The sequence below is a fragment of the Aotus nancymaae genome, unplaced genomic scaffold (assembly GCF_030222135.1).
Source record: "Aotus nancymaae isolate 86718 unplaced genomic scaffold, 86718_ANA_hifiasm-v0.15.2.pri h1tg000008l, whole genome shotgun sequence".
NCBI classification, from domain to species: domain Eukaryota; kingdom Metazoa; phylum Chordata; class Mammalia; order Primates; family Aotidae; genus Aotus; species Aotus nancymaae.
The window spans coordinates 31397746-31412167 of NW_026988419.1; the positions used below are offsets into that span (position 1 = coordinate 31397746).

Sequence of the window (14422 nt, forward strand, 5' to 3'; positions counted from 1 at the left end):
AAGAGACAGAGGAATGGGGCTGAAGCTACGTCTAGGCAGTTATGTGCAATGAGGTGGATTTATTATGGAAAATGTTCCAGAAAAGATGAACTTAAAGCTATTCTAAATATTTAGGGGCAACTTGTGCAAAAGTTCAGAGAGAAAAGAATGAAGTCTGAATTTTTAGGTCATCAAAGAGATGAGCAAGGGGTGGGCTGGAATATAGCAGGAGATGAGACTGGAAAGGAAGGGTGGAGACAGTGATTAAGATAGATTTGAATAAACTGATCTGCAAAGAGTTTGGTATGGTTGGAGCAATTATAGGTTGGTACAAAAGTAATTGTGGTTTTTGCAATTAAAAGTAACTGCAAAACCGCAATTACTTTTGCACCAACCTAATACTTTGTGAGAGGAAAAAGCTTTTTCAGTATGCTGTCTCTTGAATCAAACCAAAAAAAAAAAAAAAAAGGCCAAACCAAAAAAATCTTTGCTCATTAAGAGACAAACAACAACAAACTAGAAAGCTAGACCCTCCCTTGTAGGAAGATGTGGATTTAAGATCTTACACCACCTTCTTTTTTTTTGTTTTTTGAGATGGAGTTTTGCGCTTATTGCCCAGGCTGGAGTGCAGTGGCATGATCTTGGCTCACCACAACCTCCATCTTTTCTCTCTAAGAAATTCAAGCGATTCTACTGCCTCAGCCTTCTGAGTAGTTGGGATTATAGGCACCCACCACTATGCGCAGCTAATTTTTGTATTTTTAATAGAGAGAGGGTTTCACTGCGTTGGCCAGGCTGGTCTTGAACTCCTGACCTCAGGCAATCTGCCTGCCTTCTCCCTAAGGGCTGGGATTACAGTGAGCCACTGCGCCTGGACAATCTTTCACTACCTTCTTGGGCAGCATCCTATCACCATCAAGACTGAAGGTCAACCAACTGCCCATGGAGGAAAGGCTTGAGAGAGGTCAGCAGCTAACTGATTCATTCATTCATTAATTCAATGAGCACGCAGTGAATACCTTTAGGTTTGAGAGGCAAGTAGGATTAAATACACTGTCCATGGGACTGGGACAAGATGGCAGCCAAGTCTTCATTTATCAGCGTAAGTTTCATCTTTCTCTCTCTCCATGTCATGGGAATTATTGAAAGATTTTTCAAAACGTTTTGATGAACATTAATTGTGATCCTTCTAGGTATATGTCGCGGACTATGCTAGGTACCAGGGATACTGAAATGACTGAAGCATCATATTGACAATGGTGACAATAAACTTACAGCCTAAATATTTCCTTTTCTGCTTCTAACTTCTGCTGTGCCAAAAGGGGGAACTATTTCTCCTGGAACGGAGTGGACAAATGTGCAGCAGGTGAGCAGAATCATTTTGCTTTCCAGCTGTTGCACCAGCTGTGTCATGCTGACAGTGGCCTCCACCTGTCTAACTCCTGCTTCCACCAATTCAGAACTAAGATATTTTTATACTCATAACATGGTATAAACCAAGTGCTGATGGAAGTTCTTTGATGCTGAATTTGGAATCAAATACATTCTACTTTCTGGAAATCCATATACTAGGTGGCTACTTTGATAGCAACAGACACAAGATGTAAAATGCAGCAACGGTCAAGAAACTTCTTAGGGGAGGAATCAGTCCTCTCATTTTGGTTGAGGAACCTTGGATACAGGGAGGATGAGGGACTGACTCAAAGTCATCTGGCAACTTAGAGGCGAAGCCAGAGCTCCTCAAATCTCCTAGCTCTGAATCCATCCTCTTTTTATTGAACCAGTCATGACGTAACCCCCCAAATGAGTGCAGCTTTTAATCTCCCACATCAAGGGGCCTGCTGGCTGCCGACTCATGCATGCATCTCATGGTGGTTTCTGGGTGGTTGATGCTCATCACCCTCTGACTTCATTTCTTTTTTCCTTTGCAAAATGGCTATTGCCCAGAGGCAGCATCTCTTTTCTAAAAAGTGAACATGCCAGAAGGGTTTTTGGAAACTGCCTTGCTATCTGTCAGGGGCCAGATGATTCACAGGGATAAACCAATGCTCATAACAAGGGTACCTGGTTGGATTACCAATTAGCCACCTCCACCTCGGCAGGGTGGTTGGAAAGAAGAGAAAGGCAGTGTTTAGTTTGGGCAAATACCAAGAGGACTTATCATTCTCATCAAGGTATCAGCGCGGCACATCAGACTTCTTCCAAGCCATTCCATTGGAACTTCTCTCTCCAAATGCTCCAGCAAGAGTAAACTTGTTATGCAAACATTGGATCATTGTATCTGAGTGACAGAAGCACCTCTGTGTCGGTGAAAGGGGAGAAACTGGCTGACTCACATCTGTTTTTAATGATGTCTCTGCTGCTGGGAAAATTTGGAAACTGCAGGTAACATCTTCTCCTTTGGGAAAAAAACTCAAAAAAACAAACAAAAAAACCAAGGCTGCCCTGGAATGTGTTAGCTTACCTTTACCGGATGGAAACACCTTGGTCTGGGTAGGCCCTGGGAGGGATACGTAGACTTTTTCTCCATCTGGACCCAGCAAGAAGTGTCCCAGTGTGGGGTTGCTGGAATCTTCTTGAAAATAAGCACAAGCATAGGCGCCGTCAGCAGTGTGCTGGTGAGGGAGACAGACTGAACCTAGGCCGTGTTCCCTAGTCCCCTGCAGGCACACACCCATAGATACCTGTGTGCTTGGGTGCCCACCAGAGTATAGGGTGAGCCCTACTCCTGGGACTCAGCAGAGTGGAGCTGTTGTTCAGGCCCTGGCTTCCAAGGGTCAAGGTGGGATGAACAGGGAGGGGCTGCCACTTGCCTACATCATGCCTTTGGGAGAGCCTGGCTATCTCAGGGGCTGGGCTCAGTGAAGGGGGCACTCTGTGTGAAGGAAAGGGAGCCCCTTCCTCCAGCTGTATACAGTCCAGCCCCTGGGTACAGGGCTTCCTGTTTCCTGCCTCTACTGCCTGTTCAGTACTCAGCATACATGGCCATATCTTCTAGATGAAATACTGGGATGGCTTGGTGATGCCAGAGGCTCAGGTCAAGGAGGAGGATACTGTGTCTCCCTAGTTACTTAGAAAGATTGAAGGTGTTTTTATAACCTGACTATAAAAGTAAAAAACAAGTCATGGCCAGGCGCAGTGGCTCATGCCTGTAATCCCAGCACTTTGGGAGGCCGAGGTGGGCAAATCATCTGAGGTCAGGAGTTTGAGACCAGCGTGACCAACATGGAGAAATCCTGTCTCTACTGAAAATACAAAAAAAAATTAGCCAGGCATGGTGTCATGCACCTATAGTCCAGCTACTTTGAGGCTGAGGTAGGAGAATTGCTTGAACCCAGGAGGCAGAGGTTGTGGTGAGCCAAGATCACACCATTACAGTCCAGCCTGGGCAACAAGAGTGAAACTCTGTCTCAAAAAAAAAAAAAAAAAAAAAAAAGTAATTTTTCCCCAACTCTTAATTCCAATTCTCCACCCAGAACATTCCTGGTACTAGATTGTGGGGGTTCCCCATGCCAAGCAATTCTCCAGCAGATACCAACTGGTTTTCCTATAATTTAATTCAGTTCTGACTCTCTACCTGGAGATGGTGTCAGATTTCACAGGGCAGGGCTCAGTCCACAAGATTGCCCCCCACTTCAGGTACCAAGTGCAAGTCCCAGATTGTGACCTGGACTTCTGACCAACCAGCTATAAATTGGGCCTCCCACAATCGTCCCTTTCCTTGGGTTCAACAATTTGGTAGGACAGCTCACATAACTCAGGGAAACACTTAACTTACATTTTCTGGCTTATTTATTTATTCATTTTTAAAGAGACAGGGTTTCACCTTGTTGGCCAGGCTAGTCTCGAACTCCTGGCCTCAAGTGATCCACTGCCTCGGCCTCCCAAAGTGCTGGGATTACAGGTGTGAACCACCGTGCCTGGCCTTTTCTGGCTTGTTTTTAAAGGACATTAGAAAGGATATAGTGAGCAGCCAGATGAAGAGATGGGCGAGGCGTGGGGAGGATGTGCAGGGATTCCGTACCCTCCCTGGGCATGCTACCCTCCCAGCACCTAGACGTGCTCAGCAGAAGCTTCTCAACTCAGGTTCAACAGCTAATAAAGAGCTTGATCTCCAGTGCCCCCTCCCCTTTCCTGGAGGTTGTGGCTAGAAGCTCCAATCTTTTAATCCTCTTATCACTTGGTCCTTCTGGTCACTGGCCCCATCAGAAGGCTACCTACAGGTCTTACCCTATGTCACCTCATTAGCATAAACTCAAGTGTTTTCAAGGGGACTTATGAATAATAAAAGATACTACTATCATTCAGAAAATTCCAGTTTTAGCTTAGGAATAGAAACCAGGGGCAAAGACGACATTTATTCGTATTATACTACATTTACCTTCCCCATCTCCAAGACTAAGAGGCCAGGAGTCCAGCTACCTGGACTAGCAGACCACCGGCTAGAGTGGATGCTAAGGAGTGCACACATACACACACACACTTACAAACATACACACTGACATATTCACACAGGGGCACACACATGTATACTCTCACAGGACAAGTATGCACACACACTGCACACATGAACAATGACATATGAACATGACACACATTTATAGGACTGAATATATAGACATGCACATGCATATGCAGACATGCATATATGGAAGTGCACAATGACACACAGTTGTGCATGCATTCACACAAGCACACACGTACTCACATGGGCATATAAGCACACATCCCACACACATTCACTTACACACATGCAGACACCCAACACACACACTTGAGGCTTCAGACTGCTCTCTTGTCACAGTCCTGGTCCTGCCTGGTGTCCTATTTTCACCAGATTCTCCGTTTATAAGGCTGTCTAAAGTAGGTGTGAGTATCCATTTGCTGTTATTTGTCCCAGGCCAGGCAACTTCCTAGGAAGGCCCCAGGTGGGGACATAACAGTACACCAAGTTTGGTTCATTTGCATCAAAAGGGCGTTGCTGCCGCACAAGTATAAAGGGGAGGGGATTGTGAAAGAGAGGTTCCAACCCTGGAATGATTTCTAGGTGAAAACAGTGTCTCTAGGGATAGAGAGTGTTGGGCGGAAGGAAGGGTTTTAATTTTGGCCATCTCAGCCTGAAACAGGAGCTGCAAACACAGAATGGAACTATTAATCTGTGAATTTAATTTATGCTTAAAGAATTCAACTATATATGCTTTGAGGAGAGAATGAGATGGGGGTGTGCTGGGCTGGGGGAGAGAGAGACAGCAAGTGAGACTGATTTAAATACTGAGGCATTCTGTCCCTGAGTGATCATGAAATGAAAGATGTGAAATCTGTTGCCTCTATGATGGCGCTCTGTTCCCATGTGCCTCTCAAAGTATGAGTGTCTCGCAGCCCTGACTGTGATTCTGCTGTTAACAGAGATACCTCTTTATACAATCTGTCCCCCAAACACATGTCATCTTCATCTGGTGCTCAAACTGAGAAAGCAGCCCACGCCTTCAACGAAGGAGAAACAGCTGCCTGGACCACATGTTCCTGAAAATGGTCTCAGTCTCCAGCGTGGCACCTTCCCAGGGACTTTCAGAGATAACTTGGGCTCTTAGCAATTTTTGCTCTATGAGCTACCTTTATTTTAGATGGAAGCCCCGGGGCTGCTGTTGCACTGTCCTTGCATTATTGCTCTGTGTAAGCGTCTTAGCCACCTCCTTGACTATCCGCTCCTTAAGGATAAGCACTTTTAGTGGGGCTAAATCCTAGAGGGAATGCCCTTGCCCTGACTCACCCTACTACAGAAATCACGGTCCTTCCCTCTCCATGAACAGCCCCTCTACCCTGGGCTGGAGTTGACTTCTGTCTGGGGACTCTTTTGCTGGCAGTGTCATCGGGCTCTCTTGCCTCAGGGGGCAAGGGCTATAGCTCAGTGTGGAGTATGCCTGGTAAATCCAGTAGCATGCCTCCCGCCGAAGCACAGGGAGCTGTGTCATCAAATGCTGCTGCCAGGAGTGAGGAAAGCACAAAACAGCATGGCAGTACATGTAGGTGCAGCAAACCCTTAAAACATGTACTGACCCTTTAGGAATATGCACAGGGAACATTAATCCCACTGACTCATCGGAAACAGTGTTGATTACCCCTTTCCAATGGAGTACCTTTTAGAAAACTTACATCACAGCAGCCACAAGGCCCTGGAAATGAGCAACATACAGGCCAGTGAGGGGGCATCCATACAACCTGGGAATGATTACCTTGACCTGCTGGCAGTGCCTTCCCGGGTGCTGTCACATTCGGAAGACTTGGGGGGCTGCTGTGGCCTGATGTCCTAGGGCTGTCCAGGCCCTTCTGGCTTGCAGAACTTTTTTTTCCTTTAATCGGGGGTAGAAGATCCAGTGGTGGGGTCACATTGTGGGGCGGGGCATCATCATCTTTAAAAACAAAAGGGGAAAAAGCCTGTGTAAGAAAATGGAATCAGCAGGAAGGAGAAGGAAACTCTCTTCTAACTTGGTTGATGGACCTCTGTAAAGACTGCCACGAAGAGCTGGTCAGTGTATTGTGGCTAGGAGGGAGAAACCAGAGTGGTTTGTTATTATTAATAAATCATGCTAACACCAGGATGGTTTATTCCACTCATTCCCAGGTTGTCTCACTTTTCCAGTCCTGCTTAGCAGCAGGGACCTGCTCTCTCCCATGGCCAAAATGACATGACTCTTGGCTAGAATCATGGCAGTTCATTTGGAAAATTGCCAAGAACTGGGAGGAACTGAGTGGTGATTGTTTTTATTCTCATATTGTGGATGAAATCCTGAGATGTAAGGAGGACTGGAGAGGCTGCCAACTGCTTCCATCCCCAGTCTGAAGGCTATGACTAGGGAGATCTTAGCTTTAGAGCTGATGAGATTGTTGGATACAGATTTCTGACCGCAAAGCAGTTTTGCTAGGCAGAGTCAATGATCACATTCCCTCCTCAGGGTTAAAGTACAAGGTGCTACCTTCCAGATGGAAGTCAGAGGGTATCAGGATTGATGGTAGCATTCCATAAAACACACTGTACCCTCTGCCTCTGTTTTCTCCTCTAACACCAACAGGGCCTGCTCTAGGAAGGCTGAAACCCAGGAACCTAAGTGACTTAGGCCTTGGCTTCACCTCTTTCAGTGAGAGTAATCTTTATTTCACCTCTTTCCGAGGGAGTGGTCATTATTTCACATTTAAAACAACAGTTGCTATTAATATTTCGGTTTAAATGTTGGCTTCATGTGGTCTCAAATTATCACAGACTACTTATTCATTAAAAAGAGGCAAAGTGTCTTTACATGGGGAAATGGGCCTTTAACCAAATAATAAAATTTAACATCACCTACAATGGAACAAACTGACATTTTGCATCCCTATGATGGGCTGAGAACGACACATCACCTCTCTGATATTCCTGCCCAAAATGTCTGAGGTGAATCTCATTATGAGGAAATAGAAAAATCCAAATTGAAATTAATTCTGCAAAGCAACTAGTCTGTCTTCTTCAAAAATGTCGATGTCATGAAAAACAAGACTGAGGAACTCTTCTAGATGAAAAAATTCTGAAGAGAGGGACCACTAAATGTAATGCATGATCCTGAGGTTGAATTCTAGGTTGGAAAAAAAAAGCTACAAGGAACATTATTGGTATAAATAAAGAAATGTGACTATGAATTAGAAATTAGAAAGTACTATTACACCAGTGTTTTCTTTCTTTTCTTTTTCTTTCTTTTTTTTTTTTTGGAGATGGAGTCTCACTCTTGTTGCCCAGGCTGGAGTGCTATGGCACAATCTTGGCTCACTACAACCTCCGCCTCCTGGGTTCAAGTGCCTCAGCCTCCCCAGTAGCTGGGATTATAGGCATGCGCCACCACACCCGGCTAATTTTTGTATTTTTAGTAGAGATGGGGTTTTGCCATGTTGGTCAGGCTGGTCTGTAACTCCTGACCTCAGGTGATCTGCCCGCCTCGGCCTCCTGAAGTGCTGGGATTACAGGCGTGAATCACCATGTCTGGCTCAAACTGCCTCTTTAGATCCCTTTCTTTCTGCATCTATTCCCAGGTTCAGTCACATGCATAATTTATGCCAAGGGGCTTCTGAAACCAGTTTCCTCCTGGCAGAGTGGCAGAGGAGGGACAAGTTTTGGTACAGTGGAAGATGAACAGTATGGAAGGTGAAATCTGCTGGTGTCATTTGTCTTGTGGCTCCGGCTGTGCACCTGGTGTTGTGGCTCACAAGTAGAAAGGTGCTTTTTTCTCTGTTTCCACAGTGATCCTTGCCCATATTTGGATTTTTAAAAAAGGAAACACTAAAGTCTTTAGGTTAATTAACTCCCACTTAAGAGAGAGACCAAATAAGCCTCTGCCTCAGTAATCAAAGGACATTCTCAGAACCTAAATGTTTTGAGAATGTCCTGACTTATGTTCATTATTTGGTTTATTCTTTTATTCTTTTTTATTTTTTTGGGTATTAGTTAGAAAAGTAACTATGTTGGGTTTATTCTGAAAGGGAATGTAGTATGATGAGTGAGAACATGGGTTCTGACATTAGAAGCCCTGAGCTCCAGTCCTAGTGAGATTCCAATCCTAGTGAGCTCCACTCCATTTATAGTTTTGTGACATCAAACAATTACTTATCTCTTAGGGTTGCTGTTTTCTGATCTGTGAAAGGAGGAGAGGGTTGTTGTGAGGAGTACCTGAGAGAATACATGTAAAAACTAAGAGTGCCTGGCACAGAGGAAGAACTCCATACACTTTAATGTGCATCTGCCTATTTCTGATACCAGTAGTCAGAGGTCATTGACATCTGTGATATTGTCATCTCACACATGCCTTTTGGAAAGGAGACTCAGTTTTCTGAAAATGGGGAGCTTTCTGAATATGGCCTGTTATTTCCAACCTATCTAACACATAAACACAAACAGATGTACCCATGTGTATAATTTCAAATTTTCACATGTGGTCGAAATTGGAGTGAATACTTTTATCAATATTATGGACTTTTTTTAAATTTTTAGACAGGGTCTTGCTCTGTTGCCCAGGCTGGAATACGGTGGCAGAATCTTGGCTCCCTGCAACCTCCGCCTCCCAGGTTCAAGTGATGCTTGTGCCTCAGTCACCTGAGTGGCGGGGATTACAGGAATGTTGCCACCATGCCTGGCTAATTTTTTGTATTTTTAGTAGAGAAGGGGTTTCTCCATGTTGGCCAAGCAGAGAACTCCTGACCTCAGGTGAATCCCACCTGCCTCAGCCTCCCAAAGTGCTGGGATTACTAGCATGAGCCACTGCATCCGGCCAATACTATAGACTTTTTAATGAATAGATACATGTTTATAAACAGATTAAAAATGACATTTCATTGTTTAAAAATACAGGACAAATTATAAGGCATGCAGCAAATTTTTGGTAAGTTTGATGCTTTTTTTTTGTTTTCTGTTTTTTTTTTTTTTTGAGACAGAGTCTCGCACTGTCGCCGGGCTGGAGTGCAAAGGCACGATTTCGGCTCACTGCAACCTCCGCCTCCCAGGATCAAGCGATTCTCCTGCCTCAGCCTCCTGAGTAGCTAGGGTTACAAGCACCTGCCACTGTGCCTGGCTAATTTTTTGTATTTTTAGTAGAGACGAGGTTTCACCATGTTGGCCTGGCTGGTCTTGAACTCCTGACCTCGTGATCTGCCCACCTCAGCCTTCCAAAGTGTTGGGATTACAGGCGTGAGCCACCTTGCCTGGCACTTGATACAATCAGAAAATATAAGTAGTAAGTTAGGGATATTAGTAGTGAGTAACTTAGTAGTGAATGAGTTAGGGAGTAAGTAATTGGTGAGTTGGACACTTCACTTTGGTGAAGGCAGCTGCTGTCTGAACAAAGGCCATGTTTCAGTGGTTGCCGGTGAACTAACCTCCCATCCAGCCTCCTTTTCCTTGGCTGTGGACCCTTGTGTGTCTTGCCTTGCTTCTGTTCCGAGTGAGGTTCCCGAGGGATGCTGGAGGGAGGGAGGAGCTACCTTGAGGCGAGAGTGAGTCCCTGCCTGTGTCCACCGGGAGATGCACCGTTAGCTCCCTTGGCTTTTCTAAGGACGCATGCTTCAAGGGCAGTTTCCACACAGGCCTGGCCTCTTCGCTTATTTCTGGTTCTGACTCAGGGTGTAGAGCACCTAGGAGACAGAGAGGAGGCCAAGTTGTAGCAGGGGTCTGTTGTTTTTGCCTAACGTCTCTTCTTTTGGGGACCTATCCCTTCCCTGCTCATACCATGTGGGTGGAGCAGTGTCCACTTGCTGATTCCAGAGAGGGGCATGGAACTGAAGCCTGGCATGAGTACCTCATTGCCTTAGCCACAGAGATTGCTTCCTGGGTGGGCACATGACCCAAGCCCAGAAATCCGGTGATTTCTGTGCTTTGCAAGAGCTTTTAAGAGGCATATCCTTTCTATAAAGGTTAACAGGAAGGAAATTAGCATGGAATTGCAAGAAGACATCTTTATCACCTGATTGTAATAGCCTGCTTGAGAGGAAAAACAGAGTTGAGAGACAAGTACTGCACACATATTTTCCGGGGCCTGGATTCAGCTGGTCCTGCAGATACCTGATTCTTGCATGAACAAATTCATTCCCTTCCTCCCTTCCTCCCTTCCTCCCTTCCTCCCTTCCTCCCTTCCTCCCTTCCTCCCTTCCTCCCTTCCTCCCTTCCTCCCTTCCTCCCTTCCTCCCTTCCCCATCTTCTCTCCTTCTTCTCTTCCTTCCTTCCCTTCCCTTCCTTCCCTGTCTCCCTTCCCATCCCTTTCCTCACCTCCCCTCTCTCCCTCTTCCTCCTCCCTCCCTCCCTTCCTGTCTTCCTCCCTTCCATCTTTCCTTCTTTTTTTTCCCTTTCCTTTGTTTTTGCTTAACACAATTTGAGTTAGGCTTCTGATGCTTTTTAAATGAGAGTCCTCATGACATGTAAATGAGGGAAGAACTCCATGGATTCACCCCTCCCGCTCTGTTGCCCAGGCTGAAGTGCAGTGGCACAATCTTGGCTTACTGCAGCTTCCACCTCCCAGGTTCAAGCAATTCTCTGCCTCAGCCTCCCGAGTTGCTGGGATTACAGGCACCTGCCACCACGCCTGGCTAAGTTTTTTGTATTTTTCGGAGAGATGGGATTTCAGCATCTTGGCCAAACTGATCTTGAACTCCTGACCCCATGATCCACTGCCTCAGCCTTCCAAAGTGCTGGGATTACAGGCATGAGCCACCGCGCCCGGCTGGATTCACTTTCTTTGTACCTGATTCCTATGTTTCATTGTCAGTGTGTTGGCAAGCTCAGTGCATCTGGCTTTAAGAATCTGGTTCATGATGGCCTGGTGGTTTTCCTTACCCTCCTATCAGGGTCATCATGGAAAATAATCAGATCTAACCCAATCTTGTGACTAGTCTTGTCTCTCTTTATATTAAGTATATCTTTTTATTCTGATGCTTTGACGTCTGGGACCTGACTGTCCCTCCCAGGGCTGGCTGATTCCTAGAGAGAGTAAATGACTTACCTGGGAACATATTTGTCATATGCACCCCAACCAACCCAGAGTTCCTAAACCCCGGCAGCCTCCTTTATCGAACTCTTACATTCCCAGGCTACTATCCACCTGCTGTAATGATCAGAGGACCAGTACCAGAAAGCAAGGGACAGCCCCTATGCTACAGAGCTGGCTGAATTGTGCAAACTAGACAATTCTAAATCTGCTTAGCTTGCTTGCTTTGCCTTGTCCATATTCCTTCTACAAAAACCACAATACAACCTCTTGCCTGTGCTCCCTGCCTTCTGCCTCCTGGAGGCTGGTGCACCCCCACGTGGCCCTGCATGGTGTGGCATGCCTCCTCCTCTTGGGAACTGTGAGTAACAAACTAACTTTTCAGTACCAACTGTCTCCTTATCTCTTGGCCTCACCACACCTGAATAATAAGACCTACATTTAAAAACAGTGTGGTGTTGATTTTTTTTTTTTAAGGAGTGGAGTAATTGTTTTTGGTAAGGTAAAATCTACATATAGTGAATTGTACAGATCTTAAATGTACAGTTCAATGAGTTTTGATAAATGTATAATCTGCAAAACCAACCCAGAGTGAGAACATTTTTATAACCCCAGAAAGTTCCTTCATGCCCCCTTCCATTGGTCTTTTAAGTTCGACTGTTAGGTGTTCTTTTTTCTAGTGAGAAGTCCAAACAGCTTTAGAACAAAATGGCTATCTGGTGTGATTCTTAGGAGTCAAACTCTCTAAGAAGCCAGTGACAGTCTCTAGAAAACTCAGACTAGAACCCCTGTCAAAACTAGGATACCTTTTGCCTCAGAGATTCCAGAGAAGTCCCCAGAGCAAGAATGTGTCTTAAACAAGAGTACTATGGAATGACAGGAAGGTCAGAGTTTCTCCTTGTGACACAGGGTGAGAAGTCACTCAGAAGCCTCCCCTAAAAAGCCCACATCCGCCGGGCGCGGTGGCTCACGCCTGTAATCCCAGCACTTTGGGAGGCTGAGGCGGGTGGATCACGAGGTCAAGAGATCGAGACCATCCTGGTCAACATGGTGAAACCCCGTCTCTACTAAAAATACAAAAAATTAGCTGGGCATAGTGGCGTGTGCCTGTAATCCCAGCTACTCAGGAGGCTGAGGCAGGAGAATTGCCTGAACCCAGGAGGCGGAGGTTGCGGTGAGCCGAGATCGCGCCATTGCACTCCAGCCTGGGTAACAAGAGCGAAACTCCGTCTCAAAAAGAAAAAAAAAAAAAAAAAAGCCCACATCCACAATTGGAATTGATCTCCCTTGCTCATATTCTCTTAGAACTTCACTTAGAAGCACATAATCTCTGCCCTGGCAAAGATTGTAGAGGTCATCCCTTACATAATAACCTAATTCAAAATCAGAAAAATGACTTTTTGGATGAGCTTTTATCTTTCTTTTATAAAATGAAGATGCAAAGATTTTCAAGTGTCCTTTTTACCTTGGCTGCCAGGAAACTCAGCTAAATCCAGTACTTACCTCAAACCATGAATTCATCTCAGATATCTGATAACATCTATTTCTCTACTCCTTTTGACCAGTTTTTTTCAATGTCAGTTTTAGTTGTCTTGTTTTATATATTTAGTTTTTTGTAAGCTGCCTGAAAAATTCTTGCCCTTTTATAACACCTATGGTGTGTTGGACTTATTTATGTATATGCCTGTCTTCCTTTCTCTTCCACAGCTTAATAAAATACATTGCTTAATGAAGGGTATAATAAATATTTTAAAAATCCAATAGAATATGATCAGAAGAGATCTTCTAGATTTTATCCTTTTTCCTTCTTTAAACATTATTCTCTGAAGAGGATGACCATAGGGAAGGTCAGCCATGATGTGGGAGCGTGTAGAATTGGCAGGACCCCCCATCCCAGGCTCTCAGGAGTGTCTATGAACCCGGGACCTACCTCTTCTGTGGGCTTTTTCTTTTAGCGGGTGTCCGGTGTGGTAATGAATCTCCACTGGGAAGATGAAGAGCTCTGTTGGGGGCTCATTGGTTTTAAATTGGCTCTTCAGGGGCTCCAAGACTCTGGGTGATTCTTCTGAGATAGGAGGTAATTTCAAAGCCTTTGGTGCCTGGAGAAAATTTAAAAACAAAACGAACATGGCAGGTATCCAAACCCTGCTGCCTGCAGGGGCAAATGATACTGTCTCTTATTGTATCTCTTGCACCAGGAGCTGCTGAGAGAGGTAAGCTAATCCAACTGGGAGCCGGTATCTGACTTCAGTGGTGCCACTCGGTCTCCTGGGATCTAGCATATGCTCCTGTTAGTCCTGACTGGGATTCATCTGAGAATTATAAACATGCTCAGTTTAAGGGCCTTTGGGAGGATATATAGTCTTTCTTTTTCTTGCAGCTGGGGAAACTGAGCCGGACTAAAATGACATAGCTGAGACCTCTTTGTACTGATTGGGAGAAATCTCAGCATATGTTGTTAAGGGACAAAGCAAGGTGCAGAACATTGTTTGAACAAGGTTCCCCTAAGAAGGGTCAGGAAAGAGTGTTTGTGATTATTGACCTTATCTAAGCTCTCTAAGCCACAATTTCTTCCCTTGTAAAACAGGAGTAATCATACTATCTACCTCATAAGATTGTTGTAAAGATTAATGAGCTAATATATGCAATTATAATATGTTTGAAACTAGGATTATTTCCTTATTTCTTTGAGAGTAGACTCTCCTCTCATTAGCATTTATCTAGCCACTAGCAGAAAAATTGAGGCTTTTTCATACTTATCGAATATGAATATAACTGACAAAGAATTGCTGTGTGTCAGAATCAGCAACTAATTTGGTCCAGTTTTTTTTCTGCCCCCAAAAAGTGTGTGTGTGTTTGTGTATGTATATGAGGGATTCACTGGGGTAGTAGTAAGAGCCTCCTGTTTCCAATTATTCAGAGGTTGCTGAAGATTTCTCCTTTTAGTT

The 14422-nt window shown here is 44.9% G+C and overlaps 1 protein-coding gene across 1 annotated transcript in view; it reads right to left on the minus strand.

Moving 5' to 3' along the window:
• KIAA2012 (KIAA2012 ortholog) overlaps window positions 1-14422 on the minus strand; it is a 133963-nt gene that overhangs the window by 88103 nt on the left and 31438 nt on the right. Inside the window, exons 8-11 of the mRNA XM_064373159.1 lie at window positions 13405-13573; window positions 9979-10128; window positions 6213-6389; window positions 2444-2554 (exon numbers count right to left, since the gene is read on the minus strand). Coding sequence (XP_064229229.1) covers window positions 2444-2554; window positions 6213-6389; window positions 9979-10128; window positions 13405-13573 — 607 coding nt within the window. The remainder of the gene's footprint in view (window positions 1-2443; window positions 2555-6212; window positions 6390-9978; window positions 10129-13404; window positions 13574-14422) is intronic.